Source organism: Apus apus, chromosome 2 (genome assembly GCF_020740795.1).
Source record: "Apus apus isolate bApuApu2 chromosome 2, bApuApu2.pri.cur, whole genome shotgun sequence".
NCBI lineage: Eukaryota > Metazoa > Chordata > Aves > Apodiformes > Apodidae > Apus > Apus apus.
Genome location: NC_067283.1, coordinates 7,201,515 through 7,223,893, shown reverse-complemented (window position 1 = coordinate 7,223,893; position 22,379 = coordinate 7,201,515). Strand labels below are relative to the sequence as shown.

General features: G+C 37.2%; 1 protein-coding gene across 11 annotated transcripts in view; it reads left to right on the top strand.

Annotated features, from left to right (window-relative positions):
* Positions 1 to 22,379, top strand: part of KMT2C (lysine methyltransferase 2C) — a 195,650-nt gene that overhangs the window by 71,019 nt on the left and 102,252 nt on the right. For all 11 annotated transcript variants that reach the window (XM_051611813.1, XM_051611821.1, XM_051611823.1 and 8 more), the window contains 3 exons: positions 2,031 to 2,237; positions 4,981 to 5,120; positions 6,756 to 6,865. In XM_051611813.1, coding sequence (XP_051467773.1) covers positions 2,031 to 2,237; positions 4,981 to 5,120; positions 6,756 to 6,865 — 457 coding nt within the window. The remainder of the gene's footprint in view (positions 1 to 2,030; positions 2,238 to 4,980; positions 5,121 to 6,755; positions 6,866 to 22,379) is intronic.

Below are 22,379 nucleotides of genomic sequence, written 5' to 3'. Positions count from 1 at the left end.
TGCTGGAGCAGGAGCACAAACCATATGATTCTTGACAGCTTCACAGCTGTCCACACCACGCTGCAGAGTAGCTGTGAAACTCACTGCTCCTGTTGTTCCACTTCCCTCTGCCTGCAGAAAGCTACTGCTGGAAGTTGTGATACCTCAACTACCTTCAAGGCTCCAGAAATGTCTCCTTTACCCCTGTATTCCTTTTTCAACCAATCCTGCTTTAAAAGTTAGGTTTTGGTTTTATTTGGTTTTTTTAAATTGGTGTTTCATATTTCAGTTTTATAAATCTTAACATTATTGCATATTTGCCACAAACTTCACTTTAAGGACCTTTGTTTATTTAGTCATAATTATCCTCGAGTCTTTTAATGAGCACTGATAGTCTGTTTAACAGGATGTGTGAGTAATTATTTATTCCACTGTGGATAACCTTGTGTTTGTAACTATTGTAATTTATATACCATGGTGTGCTGCCAGTTCAAATCTCCTAAGCCCACCTCAGAAGTCTCTGTAGTCTCAAAAGCAGGAATATCTTTGCATTCCCTTCTTACAAATGCTGCCTGTGAGGCCAGGTCAGGTTTCCCTGATCGTGTAGTAGTTATATTCACCAATATACAAATAATTATGTGTTGCTCTATCACTTTGAAAACTAGCTTTAAAATAGACATATACTTTTTAGTAGTAACTATTTATTTTACCTTGTTCTTATGCTACAATTATCCATATTTTCTTTGCATCTTTTTAATTATAGGTATCTTTTTCTAAAGATTCATGGAATTTGTCAGACATTTACCATCAGAGGGAGTTGCACTGGCAACTTTTGCCTTTTTCTGTTGCTGCTCTTGCCTCACCTGGCTGGAAAGCAGAGACACTCCATATTTTTTCCCCAGAATTTAGTGAATATTATGCAGGAGTTTAGCCTTAAGGTTTTTCTCTCCTCCCACCCTACCTCCCTTCAGCCACCCACCCAACATGGAATGCCCCAAACCCAAATGTGCCACCTCACAGATGCACTTACATCTGTTGAAATAGGATCCAGGGTAAACCAAACCACTATCCAAGTGCCTGATTCCCTGAGGCATCTTTTAGGGGTCTTAGGGGCATAAATATGGAGAAAACAGAATTGCTCATTTAAGCATTAAAAAAAATGTGTTAAGTAGCCTTACTTTAATGCAAACTGCATTAGTTGCAGAAGTTCACATTTTAAGTTTGTGGATATGTTTTATTATAGAAATATTTTTCAGTAGCTTCCATATGATGTGACACAAGGAGCGCTGTCAGAGCTGTCATTTCAGTGCTGTTGCTGTTGTGCATGTTAAAACATAATTGCAAATGGTACAGGGATATTGCAGCCATCACAGCTCTGTAAATATAAGTTTCCCTTAGTAAAACTTTTAGGTATAATTTAGTTTTAAATGTTAAAGGAGGATATATTTGAATTTGTGTATATTGTATGCCCCAGTAATATGTGACTGTGGCCATTGCTGTGATTTTTCTCATTATTCCATTTCTTCTCATGGTTCATTAAACCTTTTGATGTATCATATTGCACATTGTGTTACACATAAGATGTATGTGCTTACAAAAAGGTGTAATGTGGTAATGTTCTAATTGTTCAGAAAGGCAGAGCTTCACCTTTTCTCTAATGGCAATGCTGGGTTCTTTTAATGGGTGTGAGGTGTTAATTAAGTTCTTCCTCTCATTCTTCCCCCACCCCTCCCCATTGTTTTGCAATGCCTTTTAGCAAGCATGTGTCTAGAGATACTGAATTTTTTAACAAAAAGTTTTTATCAATAATTTGAAAATTATATGTGGGTTTGTTTGTTAATCAAGCACTTCTGTGAATAAAAAAGTTATCCCAAGTTTAAATTAGCTGGAAAAAATTCTTTCCTGAATGCTGAATTCTGATACTTCACAGCACTTAGGAGCTTTTATTTTATTATTATAAAGGGTTAAATGGGCATGAAAGTTGCTTTTCGATGGAGTATCCTCTGTTGTTTTCCCTCCCCAAAAAGAGTAATTATTTTTCCCTTTCACAGCGAACAACTCTGCGCCTTTTGTTACTGTGGAGAACGGAGCTCATTAGGACAAGGAGACTTAAAACAATTCAGTCCAACTCCTGGGTATGTTATCCCATGGAAAAACCAGCCTTTAAATAAGAGTGAAGCCAGCGACAGCACCGATGGAGCTTGTGAGAGAACTCCAAGGCAGAACTCAGTGCCACGCAAACAGAGAGGACAGAAGAAGTAAGTCCTTTCTACAGTAAATGTTTTGTTTTGTTTTGCATGCAGTTCAGGAAGCTTCTTTACAGGTGCTGTAATGCAGGAGGCAAATAACTTGTATTTGTGAAAACACAGTTCATTCGTTTTAGTCTTATTTTAAACTAACAAAATGCAAACGGTGTAGGAATAGCTGGCTCTTTCAAAGATTGGTTTCTTCCCTCCAGTGAGAATCTTGACTCTGGAAGAATATAGAAAGGAAACAGAGTTATTGCAAAGCACAGATACACTTGTGAGGCTGAAGTAAGAGTAGGGACAAGAGGAGAAGATAATGGACTTTTGACACTTGGTGTATTTTGTAGACTGGAGTAACTAGAAGCCTCTGTCTGTCTCTTTGAAGCTGATTCCCCTTGCCTGCTAGTAGTGGCAGCGTTGCTGGAAGCACCTAGCACGTCTTCTGCCCTTCACAAGTGGGGTTCGTGGGCAGGTCCCAGCAGGGCAGCTTTAGCCATCAAAGAGCAGCGTCCCACGTCCTCCCAGGTTGATTCCACCTTGCAGGAATTCCGAAAAATGTCGGGAACGTGCCCAGCTCCGGCAGCGCAGTTTTGTTCGATATTCGGTGTGTCTGGTGATGATGGCACGTAAGACCTGCCGGATCGGAGAAGCGCTTTTTCAAACCTTATCAGCACAGGAGTTTTTTTCCCCTGGGTTCAGGGATCCTGTCACTGGGGGGGCTTGTGCTGTCCCTGCCGGTCTCAGGGCCGGGCAGCTGTTCCTCGAATCTGACTGAAATACGCTCGAATGTGTTTAATTCATGCGTGTTCAGTTAGCGCGGTCCAGCTTCACGCTTAAAAGTTGCGCTGTTACTCATGGCTAGGGCTGTGCTTACTGTCCGAGAGGCTGGTCAGTCTGTGCTGATGTTGCTCAGGTGCACAGTGGACTTTCGTATAATTATTGTAAAAATACACGTTGTGTGATGCTGATAGGGAAAAACAGCTTTTCTTGACTGTAATAAACCTAACCCTGCCCCCTCAGACAGTTGCTCTTTTCGATATGCTTATGAAATGTCGTTCACAAAAAGGCGAAGTCCAAAAGGTTGCGATGGGGTGGAAGATGTTTCTGTTCAGGATAAAAGTGCAGAGGGAATGGGTATGTTCTTAAACTTGATTGTTTTGATCTTAGGAGAAGGCTTTCATATTAATAAAAGTGCCTTGTCAATTGGGATTTAGTATTTTCTTAATCTTCTTTTAAACTGCTGTGTTTTCAGCAGCAGGTTTCATGTTCGGGGTGGCTCCACTGGACAAGGGGTGGTGTTCAGGGACTATATTGAATAGAAGAGGTTAATTTAATCCTTTACTAAGGAGATTCTTAATGTCAGCAGTGCCAGAGCTAGCAAGTTGGGAGTGGGGAGGGATGTTGATGTTCAGATTCTGTCATGTTGGATGTCATGAGGATGTCATGTAAGAAGAGTTGAAAGCTTTTTTGGGCAGTGCAAAGGGGATGTTTCTCTTCCCTTCCCCCTTCCCCCCCCAAGCTAAGGTTTTTTTCCCCATATGTTTCTGAATGAAATTGCTGAAGCAGAGCACACATGGACTTCAGGAAGCCAAAGCAGGTTAAAATTCCTGTTGGTGTTAGGTCATTTTTCAGTGTCTTTTTCTTTGAGGTTATAAGCAGAGGAAGAGTAATCAGGAAAGAGAGGTGGTTTTGTGCTGTCTCATCTCTAGAAACTCACAGCAAATGCAAACATTTGAGTTATTAATGAGTGAGAATAATGAAGTTCAAAGAACCTTAATAGACAACACAAACATCCCCTTTCTTTTTAGCTGCTGAAGCATCAGATGAGATCAGGTCTCTTTTGTCAGTAAGCCCAATGCACATCCTTAGATGACCAAGATAGTTTTTTGCCTGCAGGAAGGAGGAATCATAGACTTTTTTTTTTTTTTCTTAATGGAGTAGTTGGAGTTTTATTAATTGTTTTCTGTTGAGATTAGAATTTGGGGAACAAATTAATAAAGTTGTAAACTAGATCCTGCCGTGTCACCACAGTATAATAGCCTTTACATTACTGCAATTTTCAGTTCCCCCACATGCTTTTCCTCCTGCATGTGCCACTGCCCTGCATTTTTTGTTTTGGTTTTGTTTCTGTTTGTTTTAAACATCTTGATGGCATTGGATAAAGATACTTCTTTCCAAGCAGCTTTTTCACTCCCAGTCTGTCTTCTACTGCTCCTCACCTCTGGCCATGGTTGTCTCCTTTGAGAATGCTGTCAGTGCTGTGCCCTGGGCCAGCTGCAGGGAGAGGGCTGTATGAAAGCTGCAGCTTTTGTGCAGCTTGCTGCTTACACTGCTCTCTTTTCTTCCTTCTTCATCTTTACTTCCCCAGAGTAACACAGGCTGCTTGCTGTTACCTAATTCTCTCTGCCTAGGGTTAGGCAAGTTTTAATATCAAACAAAAGTGGACTTTAAAAAGCGTGTGTGCTGAAGAACTGGAAGGGAACAGGCTGGGGAAAGGGCCATTTTACCAAGCACATATATTTTTTTTTTTTTGTCAGTTGAATAGCAGCTTGAACTGAAAACTTTGTGACTGGGAAAAATATTGGTCTGAAGTATGAGGAAGAAAGATTTTATTGTTCGTGTTGATTTATGTTTTATCATGTTTGGAAAAAAATTACAGTAACTTTTCCTGAGTTTTTGATAATTTACAAGTACCTGCATAACTGGACGAAGAATGGAGTCACTTCTAAGTTGTTTTTTCTGCTCCCTGATACAGATCTCGATCAAGTATAACGTCATGTACAAGTGTAAGCACCCAAACTGCTTCTGACGATCAGGTGGTCAAATTCTGGGATGAACTCAGTTTAGTTGGCTTACCAGATGACATTGATGTTCAAGCCTTATTTGAGCCAACAGGTAAGATATGTTGCTATCCTTCTTTATTTCCTGTCCAGTACTAGTAGTACATTAGCTAAAATGACAGTGAGGGGAGTTTTTCAGCTGTTGGTTTTCAGTGCTCTGGTGTTTGATGATGCTTTCATAGCTTTTGCCAGTGTTATGTGGTGTTTTTGTGTAGTGTTCTCTTCAAGTATTGGACAGAATCATTGTCAGCTTTGTATGGGGAAGTGTTTTTAATCTACTGCTGAAGTGGTGTTCGGGTAGTAATATCTTCAGTTCATAATTCTGTTTTGGGGAGAAAAGGAAAAAGAAATTACACTCATCTTAATGTAATTCTCCACATCCTAATCCTTAGGCCTTATGTAATGTCCTGCTTCTAACGTGAGGGTATTGGAAATAGTGGAAGATTTAAAAGAGCACTGTTAATAGAACAGCAGAGGCATAATACACTTGCATGTTTCAAGTATCTGCAGGTTTTCTGTCAAAAAAGTCTGTTTTGTCGTCTGCTCCTTTATTTTAATGGAACTTTCCTCTTTACTCATTTATGAATTATGTCCAAATGCATTGATGCCAGTACCCAAGTATTTTGCTTCAAAAATGGAAATTTGTGCAATAATATAAATGTCATTCTTTTGTGAGTGTGGAAGCTAATTTCAAGCTCTAATTAAAAGTGAAAAATAAAATTTAATGGTTCATTTTAAATAGTTATATCATAGTGTGTGTGGAGGGATGTGGGGTTTTTAATTAAAGTATTTTTTAAGTTGTTATTTGTAGACAGCTCTTCTCAGGCCCTTAGAGAGATTTTTGGGGGAGTTTTCTTGTTGCTGAATGATTAAGATTACCAAGTACCTAATTTCAACAGCTAGTGTAAAGCATTATTTTGAATCTAGTAGAAAGTGGTCAGAGAATCCCTTTGGAAGTCTGCAGCATTCACATTGTTTTCCCAGAATTCAATTAGAAATATTTTTTAAGAGATACCTGTTGAATTCTGCAAATTCTGGAATTGAATTAGAAATATTTTTTAAGAGATACCTGTTGAATTCTGCAAATTCTGAATTGTTTTGTTATGTAGCTCAGCATTTCTAATTGTGTCTCCATTGTGTGCATTTTGCATTGACACAGTTTTCTGTAATGTATATGATGTTTCTGTTCATGCTGTATATTGAGCTTTTAAAAGTTTTGTGTAGGATTCTGAAGCATCATGTGAGCATGTTCTGCATGAACACACAGATCTGTGCCTGGTCAGTGGGAAGCTTAAGTCAAGAGTACATGTACAGACAAATGGTACTTACAATGAAGTGCAAGATCAGATGTAATTCTGCACGTCTGTCTTGCACACAAACATTGCATCTACACCCTGCTGTTATGCTTGTGTGATCAGGCCTCTGAAAATTAGAAACAGATGTACAGAATGTGCTGAAATGAGTGGAAGATGTGTAATATATGAAAAAAATTGCAGCGTCTGATAGTAACTGCAATGTATTTAGTATATGATAATAAGGGCATTAAATGCTGCAACAAGAAAAACAGGAGGAAGAGAGACTGTTCATTTTGGCTGGCAAATATTTGCTGCTAGAACCAAGTTCCGTACTTAACAGGAAGTGCTTGGCAGAGTTGTACAACCAAAGCTCTTTTTCTTTCATACTGTGTCAGGTCATTGCTGGGCTCATCACCGCTGTGCGGAGTGGTCATTGGGAGTCTGCCAGACTGAAGAGCAGCTATCAATGAACGTGGACAAAGCTGTTGTCTCAGGGAGCACAGAAGTGAGTAAAAAGACTTGAATGCTCAGCCCAGTGTGAAAACAGGGGTTGGGGTCAATAAAAAGAGACAGTAGACTCATGCAAGGTGTGACCAAAAATATCCACATACGGATCTCTGAGCTCACATTTATACTAAGTTTTCTTTGGACAGGCCTTCATTGTAAAATCTACTCCTACATTTTACTGAAAAGACTTAGAGTTGCATGGAAGATACTATTAGTTAGTTCTGAGGTAACTAGAATGTAAAAAGCACCTGACTGATTAAAACAAAATACAGACAAATTAAAAGTTAAGTTCAAATTAGCAAATGCCCCACTAGGTAGAGGAAATACTTATTTTGCCAGTTTATATTCTGCAATTATATGACTCGAATATAGTAAAACAATTCTCAATTGGTTTCATACTAGTTTCAAAAAGCAGGTCGGTATAGGAAAAGTTCTGTTTACTACAAAGTCTATGTTGTTACTTTAAGTATTGATAGAAATTAATGTGTAAGTACTTAGTCTGTTAATTTTGAATGGTAATGTATTTGGAAAAGTGGGTGCCTTTGAAAAGGGCAGACTCCTTCTGGTGTCATATTGTGATATCATTATGAAATGATGATGAGACTGATTTCACGTTGGTTTTACCATGTGTAGTTATTTTTGGTCATATTTAATAATGTCTGGTAGATTATTTTAATTATTCTTTTCTACGTTAGTCAGCTGTGCTAGCAGCAAATCTGTGTAATTTTTTCCTATGTTCTTGCTTAGGCTTATTTTTACTTGATTCTTGAGGGTTTTTAAAGCAGCATATTAAAATTTAAAAATTTGCAGAAGATACCAGTAAATGCTCTCCATTGTGTGGACTAAAAAGCTGCTTTAAATCACTCTTTCAATACAAGCCATATAATACGGTTTTCCTTGCACCTTCTACATATACTCACATTGAATACATGCTTTGCTTTGATTAATTTAATTGATTTCTGTGTGTCTGCTTTCAAAATAAAGGACTGTTCAGAACAAATGAACCTGACAGTATTAAGTTCTAAATGAGCTTGAAGATACTAAAGCATTTGTGTGTGTGTGTGCATGTATAAAAAATTATGAAAATATTTGAAAGAGCATCCAAAACTGGTTTGTTGTGTTTTTTTGTGTTGTTTTTTTTTTTAATCTCCCTATAGAAAAGTTTTTATCTCCTTTTTGGTTGATGGTAGTGGCTTGTAGTCACTGGGTGATTGGCTCATTCCCATTTGTAGTAATTTTAGTTATAATATTTTGGTTTCTAACAGAAAACTGTGCTGCGGTGTTCAAGCTTATGCTTTGCACTGTTGAATGGCATCCTGTTTCCATTGTTTCAGTTCCATTTCTTTTGGTAAAATAGCTTGCTCCTCCCCTGTGCTTCAGGGGGGTGGTGCCTCACCTTCATGTGGTTAGTATATTTTAAGTTTTGTGTGGAAGTTTTAAATGTAAATACTTAAATACGAATTCTTGAAAAATCACACATCTTTGCTGTGATGGTTTCCGTTTCAGCCCTGTCTTTTCAGGTCCTGCTCTGTAGCTTCTCTGCTAATCTTTTCAAATTGTGAAAATAATTTTTAGATCTCCCTGTTGCAGATCTTTCAGTGCAGTGCAGAGAGATGAGAGGAATTTGAATTGAGTGCCGTTCTGTGTATTTTCTATTCAGTTGTTGCTGAAACCACTCAGAAACTGTCTTTGCAGTCAACCAGCAAAAAATTACATTGGTTTGGTTAGTCTTTTTTATCCTTCTTGTGATAACCTCAGGGAGAGCAGAGTAAGAGCACAACTATGCTGTTCTGATTCTAAAAAAGTCACTAGACCAAATGGGAGGTCTTTATTCCATGATCATGCCAGGGAAGTTTTTTTGTTTGTTTTTTTTTTTAGAGAAATAAGGAGCAAAAACTTCTGTAGTCCTCTGTTTCTGATGATGGGGCAGCAATGTGGGGACTGCTCAAAGACTTTGTTTATAAATGATTGGGACCCCACATAATCCTGTGTTTTCTCATGTGCACGCTATAGTGCTTGGTAATAATTTTTCACTGCTTTTTAACTTCTTACTAAGGCAAAGAAGGCACAAGAAAGTGTAAGGTGCTGGTTATTGGATGTGATAATGGAAGATTTAGCTTAAATGAAGAAATTTTCTTTGTGTGAGATATTTTGAAAAGTTTTGAAAGAAAGGTGTAGCAGTTAATTTAATGTATGGTTTTGCATTTACAGCTCTTTGTCCTTCATTTTTGAAAAAATTCTGGGCTTCTTTCTAATGTGATGTTCCTGCATTTTAAAAGTAAAGTTTCTATTTAAATGTTCTGAACATTGTTGGCAATGCAGATACAAGTATGTGCCCAGGGCATACAGAAAAATAGTTTAAATAAAAACAAGCTGTATGCTGTTTCCTCTACTTGCCACCAAATTTGCTTTGGGTTTTTTTGTTGTTGTTTGCTTGGTTGGGGATTTCTCTCTTCTTGGAAGTCCCTCTGGCAAGATGTGGGTTTATGATGTGGTCTGCAGCATTGACATGTTTCCTTAGCTGGGAAAGTACATATTCTTTTCCTTATGCTTATCTACAGATTAGTTTTTGACTTGTAACAAACTTTTTCTTCGTAGTGTAGGTCTTTCAATTTGTGGAGAGAGTTTTGGGGCTGTTCTTACCTTGAGGGTCTCTTTAATTTGTAAGTTACATTCATGTTTCTCATTAGTTAGGCTGCCTATTGTTTGCAAATCTGTTTTAACTGGGTATGACAGTGTTTCTTATTACTCTTGTTTACCAGTTGAAATGTCCATTTGCCTTCACTGAGCTTGTGATTGCATTAATGAAGCTTCTGCGAGTGTATTTCATAAGTATGTACATTAATTCAGTTTGGTTTTCTTCTTGGCCCATGTTTGCTGAAGATTATAAAATAAAATACTATAGAAATCTCAGTATCTGTGCATGTTGCACAAAATACTCGGCTCAGTGTTTCTCTCTGCTTTAGACTTTCATTTGAGTCACTCATTTTGAAGGTCTGACAGTTTATTTAGTGAGACATCTGACCCATTTGTAGTGTATTTGTGTCTAGACATTGGTGGGTTCTTTGACTTTCTTTCAGAGTCTTGGTTTTGCCTCTCTCTCATGTTAATGAGTGCACATACATACATCTGCATATGTGAGGTGTTTGAAATCTTGTGCATCATGTTGATTTCTAACAAATAAAAGCTGTCATATACAGTTAAGTTTATGGTAGTAGGTGTCTTCTACCTCTTACGGGTGGTCTAGGTGACTCATTTAATCTCACTGGCTTGCTTACCTTGTTTATCTCAGTAAGTGGGAGACATGGATTTTCTCAGAACCACTTTCCAAGTTTAAAAAGTCCAAAGGAAAAACTGATGATCCAGGTGAAAAGCACAGTCAGAGCTTTTCTCAAGATGACTCTTTAAGAATTCATGTGCTTATCTCTGGAGCTTGTACAGTATGGAAGTTAAAGAATGGCAGTTCCTTCCCCCGCCACTTAATTAGGTTTTCATGGGATTTTGGAGTAATTTTTGTTTCAAATTTTGAAAGGGAAAATACTCTTTGGAGTTTAGACAGGTGGAGAGAAAGCTTCCAGTGATTTACTTGATCCAAAACATAACAAAATTTTCTTAAAATTTGTAAGTTCTCTACTCAGTACATAAAAATTACCATAGTAAAGAAGCTGTTGTATTGTTTGGTTTATGAAAATAGACATTTTCAGTAAGGTGTTTCTACAGGTATTTGGGGTAAGGTGCAAAAAGGTATGAAATGAAGACTTAGTAAAATAAACTAAGCAAAGGAAAATGATTGAGCAGAAATCAGACTTTTTGCTGAAAAAAAAGAGACATGGACAAGCAGAGTTTTCTTCTCTTTCTTGTATTTCTGGCTTCAGCCTTGTCCTTTCCTAACTATGCTGCTTTTTGATATTTGGAAGGGTGAACTTACTGGCATTACCATTTAAAATGGAGGCCTTTAGGGCTTGCATCTGCTCAGCTTTTAACAAGAGTGGTTACTGAAATATTTTCAGGTATTTTGAAATACTGCACTATAATTTTCTTGTTTATTTTGCATATATGGAGTAGGTGGCTGTTTCTTTACAGTCAGATGAGGAAATAATTAAGTTTACTACTAGTCTGCCTTACATTGTCTAGCCATAGCTCTTTGGTGTGCTGTGAAGTCCCAAATAAGGTGGGCTGTTTTTCTCCCTGATATACAAGTAGCTCAATTCAAGAAGTTAATTTAAGCAAGACTCGGTGGATAATGTGTTTGAATGACTTTTTAACAAATAGTGTGCAAGAAAATAATGCAATAGTAACCTTCCCATAAGTGATAAGATGTAGAAAGCAGTTTACAAGTCTGGGAGAGTTTATCAGGGACGCTAATGTCAAAGGAAACAGTATTGGTGGGAACCAAGAAGGAGGTTCCTATCTACTTAAGGACTGAATAGGGGAAACATGATAGTAATCAAGTGTCTAAAGCAATAATTCCAAAACACTGAATTACTGTTTCCATTCTATGAAAGAGGATTTCTGTTTGCTTTGAAATTCTGTAGAGCTCTTTGCATATTAATCTACTTCACAGATTTCATTTTTCCAGTAATAGTACTTCGTTTCTTCGGGACCATGACTCTTGCAGCCAGATAGCTGAAACATTGCTGTCTTTTTCTCCCACCCATCCATTTTTTTTTAGTCAGGGCAGTATCTTTTCTCTGTACAAGGCAGCTGTTTTCAGCTCCTGCTGAGTTACTTCAGGCTGTATTTGGTATGTTACCATTGCTGAGAACTGTAGGAGTTGTTGCTTTGCATAGAGGCAAGCTAATCAATAAATAGTGTCTTGCCTTGTTGCAGACTCCAACGATCAGCTGTTTTGACACTCCTCTCTCCTGTAAGCCCTTTTCACATGGTAACACAATCTTGAACGTTTTTCTTAAGGCAGCTTCCCTTGAACTCTGACACCAGAGGCAGGAGATTGTGCTGTTTGTAGATGCTTCCAAGTTGGGGCAGTGTTACAAGGCTTGCATATTAAATATCTGAAATTGTTCCTTAAAGCTCTTTCCATCTACTGTTCTTAATTCTTTGCTCAAGACTCGATTCTAGCACAATGCTTATCAAGTTAGACTATAAAGAAATAAACTGAGAGGAAAGCTGGAAAACACTTGGAATGTTTCTACTTCTTTTTGAAGTGTTTGTCCATATTTTGAATGCATCTTCACCCTTTAGCCTCAGTACAATTCTCATCTTGTAGAGACTTGCCCATGTTTTTTGTGATAATGTGTTTATGTTTACTTGTGCTGCTTTAAGTTGGAAACTGATCTGGCTAAATTGGTGCTTCCTTCTGTTGTTCCTTGTCTATAAAGATAAGCATCGTCTTAATATACTGATAACTTCATACACTCTGGTGGATTGTGCCTATTTAGCCATTGCAGTTTTTCAGCTAGTTTATATTTTTGTCCACGTAAATCCATGTAAATCTCTGTGTGAAAACTGGCTTAGATGACAGAATCCTGAGGACTGGGACCGTGGTAGCTTCATATACATGTCGACCTAGCTGAACAGAGCACGTAGCAATGTCTTTTATTTGAGATACAGTGCAAGGTTTGCAGCTCTGTGCTGCTCTAAAAGCTCCTTTCTTCCTTTTTCAGTATTGGAAGAGCTGGTAATTCTTAAAGCCAAGGAAAACGCATAAAAACCATAATCTATCATAATTTATACCATTTCTGGGCAGAGTCCTCTGTGTTTGCCCATTTTTCAAGAAGCTTTGTAATGTGATACTGAATGAGCAGCTCTGGTATTCAGAAGTTCTCCTCCCAAGTTTTTTATTTTACTTTTGCATGCACAAGGCACTTGGTTTCTCTCCATCTCCCTTCACTGCAGCTTGGGAATGACTACCTGGCTGCTCTGTTGGAGCAGCTCCTGACTTTATCTTACAGAGTATTTTTTTCCCTTGTAGTTCCTTTTGTCTTGCAACTGAGGAAGTAAGTACTGGGGGAAGTATTCTTCTAAAACAACTTCCCTAGTTTTTTTTATAGGTTGCTGTCTCTTAGAGAACTCTAGCTCAGAGTAGTGACATCAATAAGATGTTTCCATGTGGTCAGTTGAGCAGTTTCATTCCGTTTCTAGAATGTTTTAGAGTAGTTTGATAGTGGGGCCGTGTGAGGTATTTCAGTTTTCCATGAGTTTCCATCTGGTTATTTTGGAATTCTTGTAGAGATTTGCTACTGCTGTTGACAAACTTTGTACTTAAGGAAATACATAGTGACTATAAAGATACAGTTTTGGTAACATTTTAACACTATAAATTATCTTCCATTAATTACTCTGTTCTAGAATGGTTTAGGTTTTAGACACCTAAAGCCAGATCATTTGTGTCTTGGAGAACACAAATCGGACTGTTCTTACAGCTTGTCAGTGTTTTCAGAAACACTGTGTCACCTATTTCATAACTGTTTTCCAAGTTCTCCAAAGCAACCACAGTATCTTAAAATTATAGTACTTTGTTTTGGTTTTCTATGTATAACTCTTCTGGAGCACCTTTGTACACCATAAATGATGTCAGTACAAGTTGGGTAAATCTGTTCAGGTTTAAGAGCTGCTGTGGGACTAGTGTTTGTGTGTTCAGTTTTTTGCAAGTCCAGCAGTTTGAGAACAGATATTTGGTTGCTTAGTAAGATTTACAACTGTATTCTCATCAGTATTGCCACATGAACAGTGATTGTTCTTTTTGAACCAAAATAAGCTTTACATGACGTACTGTTCATTTGAAGTCATCATCCTGTAGCAGCTGCTTTGGAGGGCATGCAACAAAATACAAGACCAAGCCTAGGGAAGAAGTACCAACAAGCAGATAAGAAGGAATAAGGTTGACATTTGAAATTACTAGGATTACTGAAAAATTCACCCTTTTTTGTTTCTTCTCACCTGTAATCAGACTCCAGGAACCAAAACAAATAAAGTGTAATTTAATATACAAAAACCCCTAGCTTTTTGCCTCGTGGTTGTTTTTAACCCTATAGTCAGTCACTTCTGCCAAATTTTTTTTACTCTTTTTTTCCCCCCCCCAAATTACTGAGTGGGATTTTATGCATTCTGGTTTTTATTCTGCAGTGAAAGAACAGAGAAAGCTGAATTACAGTTCTCACATAATTTTGTTCCCTATCAAACACAATACTGTTTAAACTATGGAGTTTAGGACTCAGCTTTCAAAAACTGGTTTTCAGTTTCCCCCATGCTCTTACAGGCCACATTTTCTAGTACAAAATGTATTTTTCTATGTCCCTGCTGTTACATAAGAAAATGAAGTAACAGTTAAAACTTAGTTAATGTGAATCAAGAATGTTTTTGTCGTTATTTTGGCGTGTAAAGCATGGATACCTTGGGTTCTAATTAGACTCCACAATTGGGTGTGGATTTTCAGTGGAGTATTTAGAAGTTTGAAAGGATTGCTGTGAAATGGAATGGTCTGGTGGAGCAGTATGATCATAAAGTGGCACAAGGAAGAAATGTGTCTAGCTTTAAGTCTAAACACTCTTGATGAAGAGGGGTCTGAAATAGATTCTGAGTTTGAATCTGCCATTAATTGAGAAAGAAACTTCATTTATTTTCCTAGTGTTTCTGATGTAATCACTGCTTGCTCATGAATAGTTTGATACTCAAGTAAATCTGCATATGTTACTGAAGGAGAGGTTGTTCGTAAGTGTTGATTGTGATACTCTAGTTGAGGTTGTTTGCATGAATAGCTGATCTGTTTTTTCATTCCCTACCAGTTGTTAGATGAATTAATATTTCAGATTTGTAATATCTGATATGAGATGTTTTATTACCATTTCAGTAACTTCTCAAGTTAGACAGCCAGTGGAAAAAAAGGGAATAAAAAATTAGAGTATTAAACTGAAACTATTTAATTAAAAACTTGTTCCTAAAATAATCTGATAATTATTAGGCTATCTGGCTTCATGCCTATCAAAAATTTAATTTTAAAGAAATACATAATTTTTCACTTATTTCCACATTATTTAATATATTTATTGTTAACATTTCAGTAGAGCTAGTACTTTGCTTCAGCTTGTTAAGTCTTTGGGATTTTTGTGACTGGAAAGATCCATTATAAATGTGAAATAATTTATTTCAAGGCCATATGACACATCCTCAGTTTAGCACTTTTTAAAAATTTGCTTCTCAACAAACAGAAAATGTTCCTTTCTTTAGAGACATAAAACACACTGTCCTGTTTATGTGCTAATATACATTAGAGTATCAATGTACCAAATGTTAGCAAAGCTTTTGATTTAGAGCTTTTTCTTAGGCCTTGTTTTGGGAGTCTAATTTGTTAGGAGCACAAATATTTTAACATGATGTTTCAGTGTTTATTATAGTTCCTTGCTTCATAACCTGCTGCTGTCATGACTCTGACCTGTTGATTAGAAAAAGGAGCACACGATAATGACCAATTTAGCTGTAGGTAATTTTTATATTGCCTTCACCATGTTGATTGCATTAACAAGAGGAATGCAGGCATTAATTTATGAACCACAGGTGGGAGGAGCATTTGTCAGATGAAGCAGAAGATGTAAATTTTTAAACTTTTTTTTTTTTCTCTTGCTTTGTCCTGAGCCTTCTATCAAGTAAAGGTTGTGTTTGTATCCCTACCTTTTTGTTTACAAGTATATGAAAAAAAAAAACAAGGTTATTTAGTCTGCATAGCAAGTAGTATTGTCAGTGCACATTGAACTCACAGATTAGAGTGGAACTTTGTCTTGTTCTTTGGTCTCTAAGAAGTAAGCGGTAGAGCTTAATCCCTGCCACCTGTTGTAAAGGGACAAATACTAGTGCATGTATTCTCATATAAGAATTTTAACTTTGAGTAATAAACTTTATTCAGAGTAAAAGAAGACTGTTCATAATGCATCAGGTTTTGCAGTGCAGGAATTTAATTTCTCTGACTTCATTTCCCAGTTCCCCCTGTGAATTTGCAGGCCTGAACAGAAGCACGACATAATTTCTGGCGGGCGAGTCTACGAAAGTGATCTTTCCCATAATAACTGCATTTCTGGAACACAGTAGCAAATGAGGAAGGAAAAGACTTGGATTGCTTAGGGCAGCACCAGACATTTTCACTTAACACAGTTCATATGGGGAAGTGTTTGATTTTTCAGCCTCACCTGTATTCCTTTTTCTCTCGCACTGCAGCAGATTCCCACTGTGGTACCAGGAGGCTGTTCTGTGGGAGCTCTCCCTGTGAGCATTCCCTTGACACTCAAATCAGAAAGCAAAGTCAGCATTAGAGTTTTCAGTCTGTGGGTTTTTTCAAGATGAATGCTTTGAAAAATGCACCTTTCTTGAACTCTAGATGTTGAATAGGTGGGTACTGGAATCCGGGGAGAGAGGTTGTTGCTACAAAGATGTTCTGAGAGGATTTTGATGCTGACTAGATGATTGGCATTGCAGATGCTAAGGGCAGTCTGTGAGGTGTAGGAAGCAGATAGAATGAACTAGGGGCACAGAGAGACACTCAGAGAGAAATAGCAATAGCCCAGAAATGAAAGCCAAAAAAGCCTAGCTGAGAAACATGAAAGGGCCTATGTTCCTGAAGGAATTTCCAGTGCAGGTTTCCTGTATTCAGTAACATTCACTGAAATAATTTACTGAAAGCTCTGAAGTGAAATTGTTTAGTGTGTGTTCCAAATGTCTCAAGTGTGTTTCACAAAGACCTTTTCATCCTTTTTGCATGACTTGAGTAGAAAACACTTTTTTCATACTACACCCGAAGAAATTCTCTATATTCTTTTTTTTTCTTCTCCCCCTCCTGATGTCTGTCTAAAGTGTCACTCTAAGCACTAAGGCAATGACTTACTAGTTCACAATAAGTTGGCACTCAGTTGCTGAGCATTTCACATCAGGATTTTCTAATCTGTCTATACCAAGTTATTTTGGGGGGTTTATGCATTAAAAACAGGGAGAACTTGATCTCTGAAGAGCAAAGAAAGCCCACTAAAGGAAAGTGGCACCGTCTCTTAAATAAAAATTGGATCTTCTTCCTCAGCTGGTGCTTCAGTTTGCTGATGGGACTAACCCATTTTGGTGCTTTGTTGTAGAACATGAGAATTGAGACTTGAGCTCTCCCTTTCTCTTCTTTCTATGCTCAGCAGCAGTAGCATAGTCCTTCAAGGTATACAAAATAAAGAAAGCTACAGTGCAACACCTCTACATTTTAAATGTGGAACAAGGAATTAAAAAAAATGTTACTTAAAAAAAAAACTATGAAAATATTTGCAAATTAGTATCCCATCATTATTATCCCATAAATATTTTTCAGCAGAGAAGACTGGAGCTTTTTCTGTATAATTTTAAAAGGCAGGAAACTGCAGCCATCTCTTAACAAGCATGCCAACACTAAGCCCACAGAAACTTATACAAGGAAGTGAGGCAGTACCACCTATCTCCTCACTTTTGTAGGTGTTTAAATGCGCGCCTCATTTTCCTACCTTCCTACCACCCCACTCATGGCTGCTTTTTATTTAAATATTTTATATTCAGTCTTTTGGATGTTGATCAAGCTGTTGGTTTTTTTTTTAATTTAGTGCTTAAGGGTCTGATTTTGTCTTTGTGTGATGGTTATATTTATGAAAAAAGATGAACCAGTCTTCAGTAGTTAGTATTGGTTAGCTTTAGTGAAGGACAGGTCCTCATTATGCTTTGACCATTATAGAAATAAAAAGCCATGTGAATAAAAGGATAAAATCCCTCCGTGGGACAAGTTGTTAGGTATATTTGCTGAGCTGTTGCATTGTTTGGTTAGACAATTTACTTCAATCTTTATTTCCCAAAATTTTCCCTTCTAAATAGTATTTTATTTGAGGTCTTTTACATTTTTCATGGGTGTGGGTCCATGCTTTTTTTTTTTCTTCTTCCTTCAACAAGAACTTTAAAGTTCAAACTCTTTAATGAAATTAGAGTTACAAAGTGTTTCTGGTTATTCTAGTCAAAAGAGTCCAAGTAATATTTTTCTTGCTAATATAAATTCTGTTACAGGTTTTCATTTGGGCTTTTCACCCATCCTCAAAAGAACTATACAAACACATTTTAATTTAAAACTCAGGAGTACTCATATTCATTCGTCTGTTGGCAGCAGTTCGCTTTTAAGCAGTAGCCTCAAAACTACTTCTGAGATTGATGTACTCAGCAGCTTGCAAGATCAAACCATTAGCAAAAAATAGTTTTGAACTCCCTAAAGATTTTGTTACTGACTTCCATTAGTGTAAGTTCTGTCCCAGAGTTGCAGATCGAGCATAAATATTGCAGGCCCCAGTATGAAGTACTGCCACTAATGCAGGTGTCCTTGAGTGTTTTTTAATAACATGGAACAAATCACACATGAGAGAGACATCTTATGAATCTTCACAAATGTGGGCCAACTGCCATTCATGTGCTGGTGTGTAACACTCAGTGATAAATAAAGACATTACTTGCATTAAAGCTATTTTTTCTAATGATCTAGGCTACTATTGATGGCTGTCTCTGCGAACAAAGGAGTAGTGTTTATTTTGTTTATAAAATTGTCCCCTCCATCCTGCAGATCTGACCTGGGAATAAAAAGTTTGCAGACAATGGTATGTCTGCTGCCAATAATGAGCTTGTAGGTCTTCCATGAGTCATAGTCATGATTCATACTAATAATAAGTATGCTATTTAATAATAATTGAATAACTGATGAAGTGGCATGTTCTCAAATCAGCACTTCCCATAAGCTTTTTACCAGTGTGTTTCTTCTTCAGTGTTATTAAAGTATTCATTCCTTCAAAGATGTCATGTTCTTCTTCAGTATGTTCAGGGGAAAAAGGAGCTGATATAACAAATAAATAAATATTTGCTTTCTGGACCATGTTGCATTGGTAAAGCAACTCGATACGTATAGTATCCTGAACAGCCCTACATACAGTGCTGTGAGTAGTCTCACTTCAGATACAATGAGAATACATGTATTCAATCTGAAATCTAGACAGGTTTTCTTATAACACTGCATTAATTTCCACCTCTAGCCTTCTCACTTCCAATTTTTAATTAATAAAATAATATTTCCTTCTGTTTAAAAAAAATTCCCCCACTCTGCTTCTGTTGGAAATTACCTTACAAAGAACTGGGAAGAGTGACAGATTCTGCAGAGTAAATAGTGAATCTGGATCTAAATAAACTGCTGTCAAATATGCAAGCAAATACTCATATTTTTTCTCCTTTCAATTACTGCAGGTTGTTATGGCATTACTAGGTGTTATTTGTATGTGTTGACAAATCATAAACCTTTTGGAGAAATAATACAAGAAGACAGTTGAGGTGCTCTCTTCATTCTTTGAGCTTTGTAAGGAAAATGCTCATTTTCCAAAATGTAAATGGATTTGTTACATTGGATAGGCAAGAGCTTCAGGTTTTCCCAATGTCATACCAGGTGAGGGTTATTTAATGAGAGTACCTTGGAATAGGTGATGGCTTGCTGACAAGAGCGTTACCGTTACGCATCCATCCCATCAGAATGTGCCTTGGGCACCTCCAGAATGTTTGCTTTCTGTCAGATGTAAAATGCTGTGATGGATAAATCCCCCAGTAAAGGTCGGACCTGGCAGCAGTGCTCTCACTCATCTGAGAAAGTAAAAGGTCAGAGTACTCAGATGCCGGTAAGACTAGAAGCTCAGCCTCACATTAACGTATGTTTGTATTTCCGTTCTGAATTGCATGTAAACCTGTTGGGTTTGGTACTTAGAGAAGTTGATTTCTGTGATTGAGCGTACTGTTATGGTCTTATGCACCAGTCCAGTGTTTTTCAGCCTTTGCTGAACTCCTGAAATCCATTTTGTGGTAAACTGTCTCTTTCCTTATGGGTGTTTTTAGTAAGGTATTCATCCTAGTACTGTGCAGCATTGTTATCTTCACACTTCACAGAATTAGGATGATCACCTCATGCTAAGATTTTCCATGTCATGAGATAAAATTGAGTTTAGAAGACAGTGATTGAATCTTGATAGTTTTAACCATCTGAGCAGTCCCTCTAATACTACTGAACTGCTCACATGAATTAGCTGAGCAGTCTCTGTCTCTTGAAGGCTTTGTTTGTAGATTATCATGATTACTAAGCCTAGGGGCCCCAGTGAAGTAGACTTGAAGTAGCATGTGGGCAGTCTATGTTTAGGACTGTGTTCTCACAGCCTGGTCTGTGTGGAGCATCAGGAAATTGCCCTGTCCAGAGCATAACACAGAATCCAAAATATGACTCTGAATCTCAGGCTGCCTTCTGCTCTTTCCCAAGGCCCATGTCTTTTGTTGACCCAAGTTATTTCACCTTCACTAGTTCTGATGTATTATTCATGTTATTTCAATGCTGGTTTACTTTTGATAAAGGCATGAGATTTCACAATTCTACTGTAAAAGTTGTGCAAAAAAGCTTTTAAGTAATTATTTTAGTCCTAGTTCAGCTGTAACTAGATAAGAATAAAAATATCCAAACCTCCTCGGCCTGTCGTTAGAGATTAAGGAAAAGCGTTATGAAGAAATAGGACTGTGCTTCATTTGACTATGTGCTACATATGAAACAGAGGCTTCATCTAATCCTTTGTGCCTTTTTCAGAAGTAAGAAGCCTGTTACACATAGCAGCATTAAAAACCTCACAGAATCTTGTAGTGGAGAAAAGGAATTTTAATGTAAAAGAGACCAGGTGGGAATTGGTGCTGGAACAGAAGTAAATATGTACATTTACTAAGGGAATCTGTGACATGTAAAGCATAACACTATTTCCTGGCACTTTTTTCCATTTGATGGCACTAATATCTCTATAATTAAGAGCAATGGAAGTATTTAGAGGAAAACTGTATGCTGTTATAAAGCATTCTTTTTTTAATTGAACAGCTGTAATTTCTACCAATGGAACAAACTATATTATGAGAAAATTATTATTAGTTTAAAATGCAAAGTTAAATGAATGTAAAATTAACAAACAGATGGTGAAGAATTATTGTGTTTTATTTTACTCCCGGGTAAAAGGGCTCATGCATGATTGTAAAAATGTCATCACACTTCGTAAACCTGAAAGCAAACAGAATTTGCAGTTGTGCACATCTGTTTTGGGACACTGCTAAAGGGTTAGAAGAATCAATGTTGTTTTCAAATAAGGATATTCATCAAAAGGATATCATTTACTTAACAGTTATGGCTTCTGCTAAGCATCAGACTTAATGTTCTGTGGAATTCATTACAAAATTTGGCAGCTTTCTTCCTCACAAGCTACTGAGGCATCGTGCTGCAAAATGAAATGAACAGGCCCTTCTTATCCCTTCTCCCTGAACCCCAATACAACGGTGGAATTACCTGCTAAATGTCTGGCAACTAATTTCAGGTTTTTAAATTCTAGGTCAAGATGTCACACTTCATAATGCTTGCCCATGGAATGTTAGTGATGAAATAGGATGGAAGGACAAGGGGTTTATTTATTTCAGTAGCTATTGAATTAATAAAAAAGGATATGGAATGTTTGGGGATACCATGTTTTGGGAGGAAGAATGGGAGAAACGTGTGTAAGTGACTAATTTAGTCAAATTGAAAAAAACTAAAAGCCTCAGCCAGATAAAACATGTGAAGGTTTTATTAGAAAAGAAATTATATTAACGTTTCAAGCTGGTAGTTTCAGAGTATGGCATCTAATTGCTTTATTTGAGCTCAATTTACAAAAATTAGTGAACTGAAGATGTAGGATTTTGTTTACGATGACTCTTTGCCATTTAGAGAGAGCAATTTAGGAACAGCCAAGGAAATAGGAATTATGAACAATGAGGTACTGATTGCAGTCAGTGGGGAAGGAATACTAAAGAGTTGCTCACTAATGAGGAAGGTATTAAAGGCAGGAAATTCTTGTATTTTTTTTAATGTCTGTACATAATCCAGAGTTCCTTGTCATCCCATCCCTACTATTACCTTGTATATTAAGCATATCATTGAGTATATATAGTGATTTTGCTGACAATAACTTCTGTTAAACTGAGTTAATGGAGCTACAGAATTTTTCTTAAAAGAATGCATTATTAAGACTACCAAATCAAGCACACAAAGTTAGGACATGCAGAAGACGAGTTGTCTGCACACAGTTAATATCCTTTCCACACAATTAATACTCTTCATTTGTATGCCTGATTAAGCAGTGTTTAATTGTATGATTACATGCAGAACAGTAAGTGCCAGTTCAGTCCGTAGGGTGGACATCACTGTTATAGTAAAAACCTTGTCAGTGTTACATTTTTTCATTGTTGTTCAAAGTGTAGGTATGGAGACTATTCAAACCCTGCTGAAATGAAGGAATTCCTCATTTCCACATCAGGTTTTCTATAATGTTTCTACTATAGTACACATGTGAATACCTTGTCTATAAGTTTTTTCAAATAGGAGATTTATGAGCCTTTTTACACATCTTGGGCTCTATTTTCCCTAAGAAAAGTTGAAATATTTTTACTTTAAAATACCTGCTGATTTAGATGGCAAATTGAAAGTTTCAAAG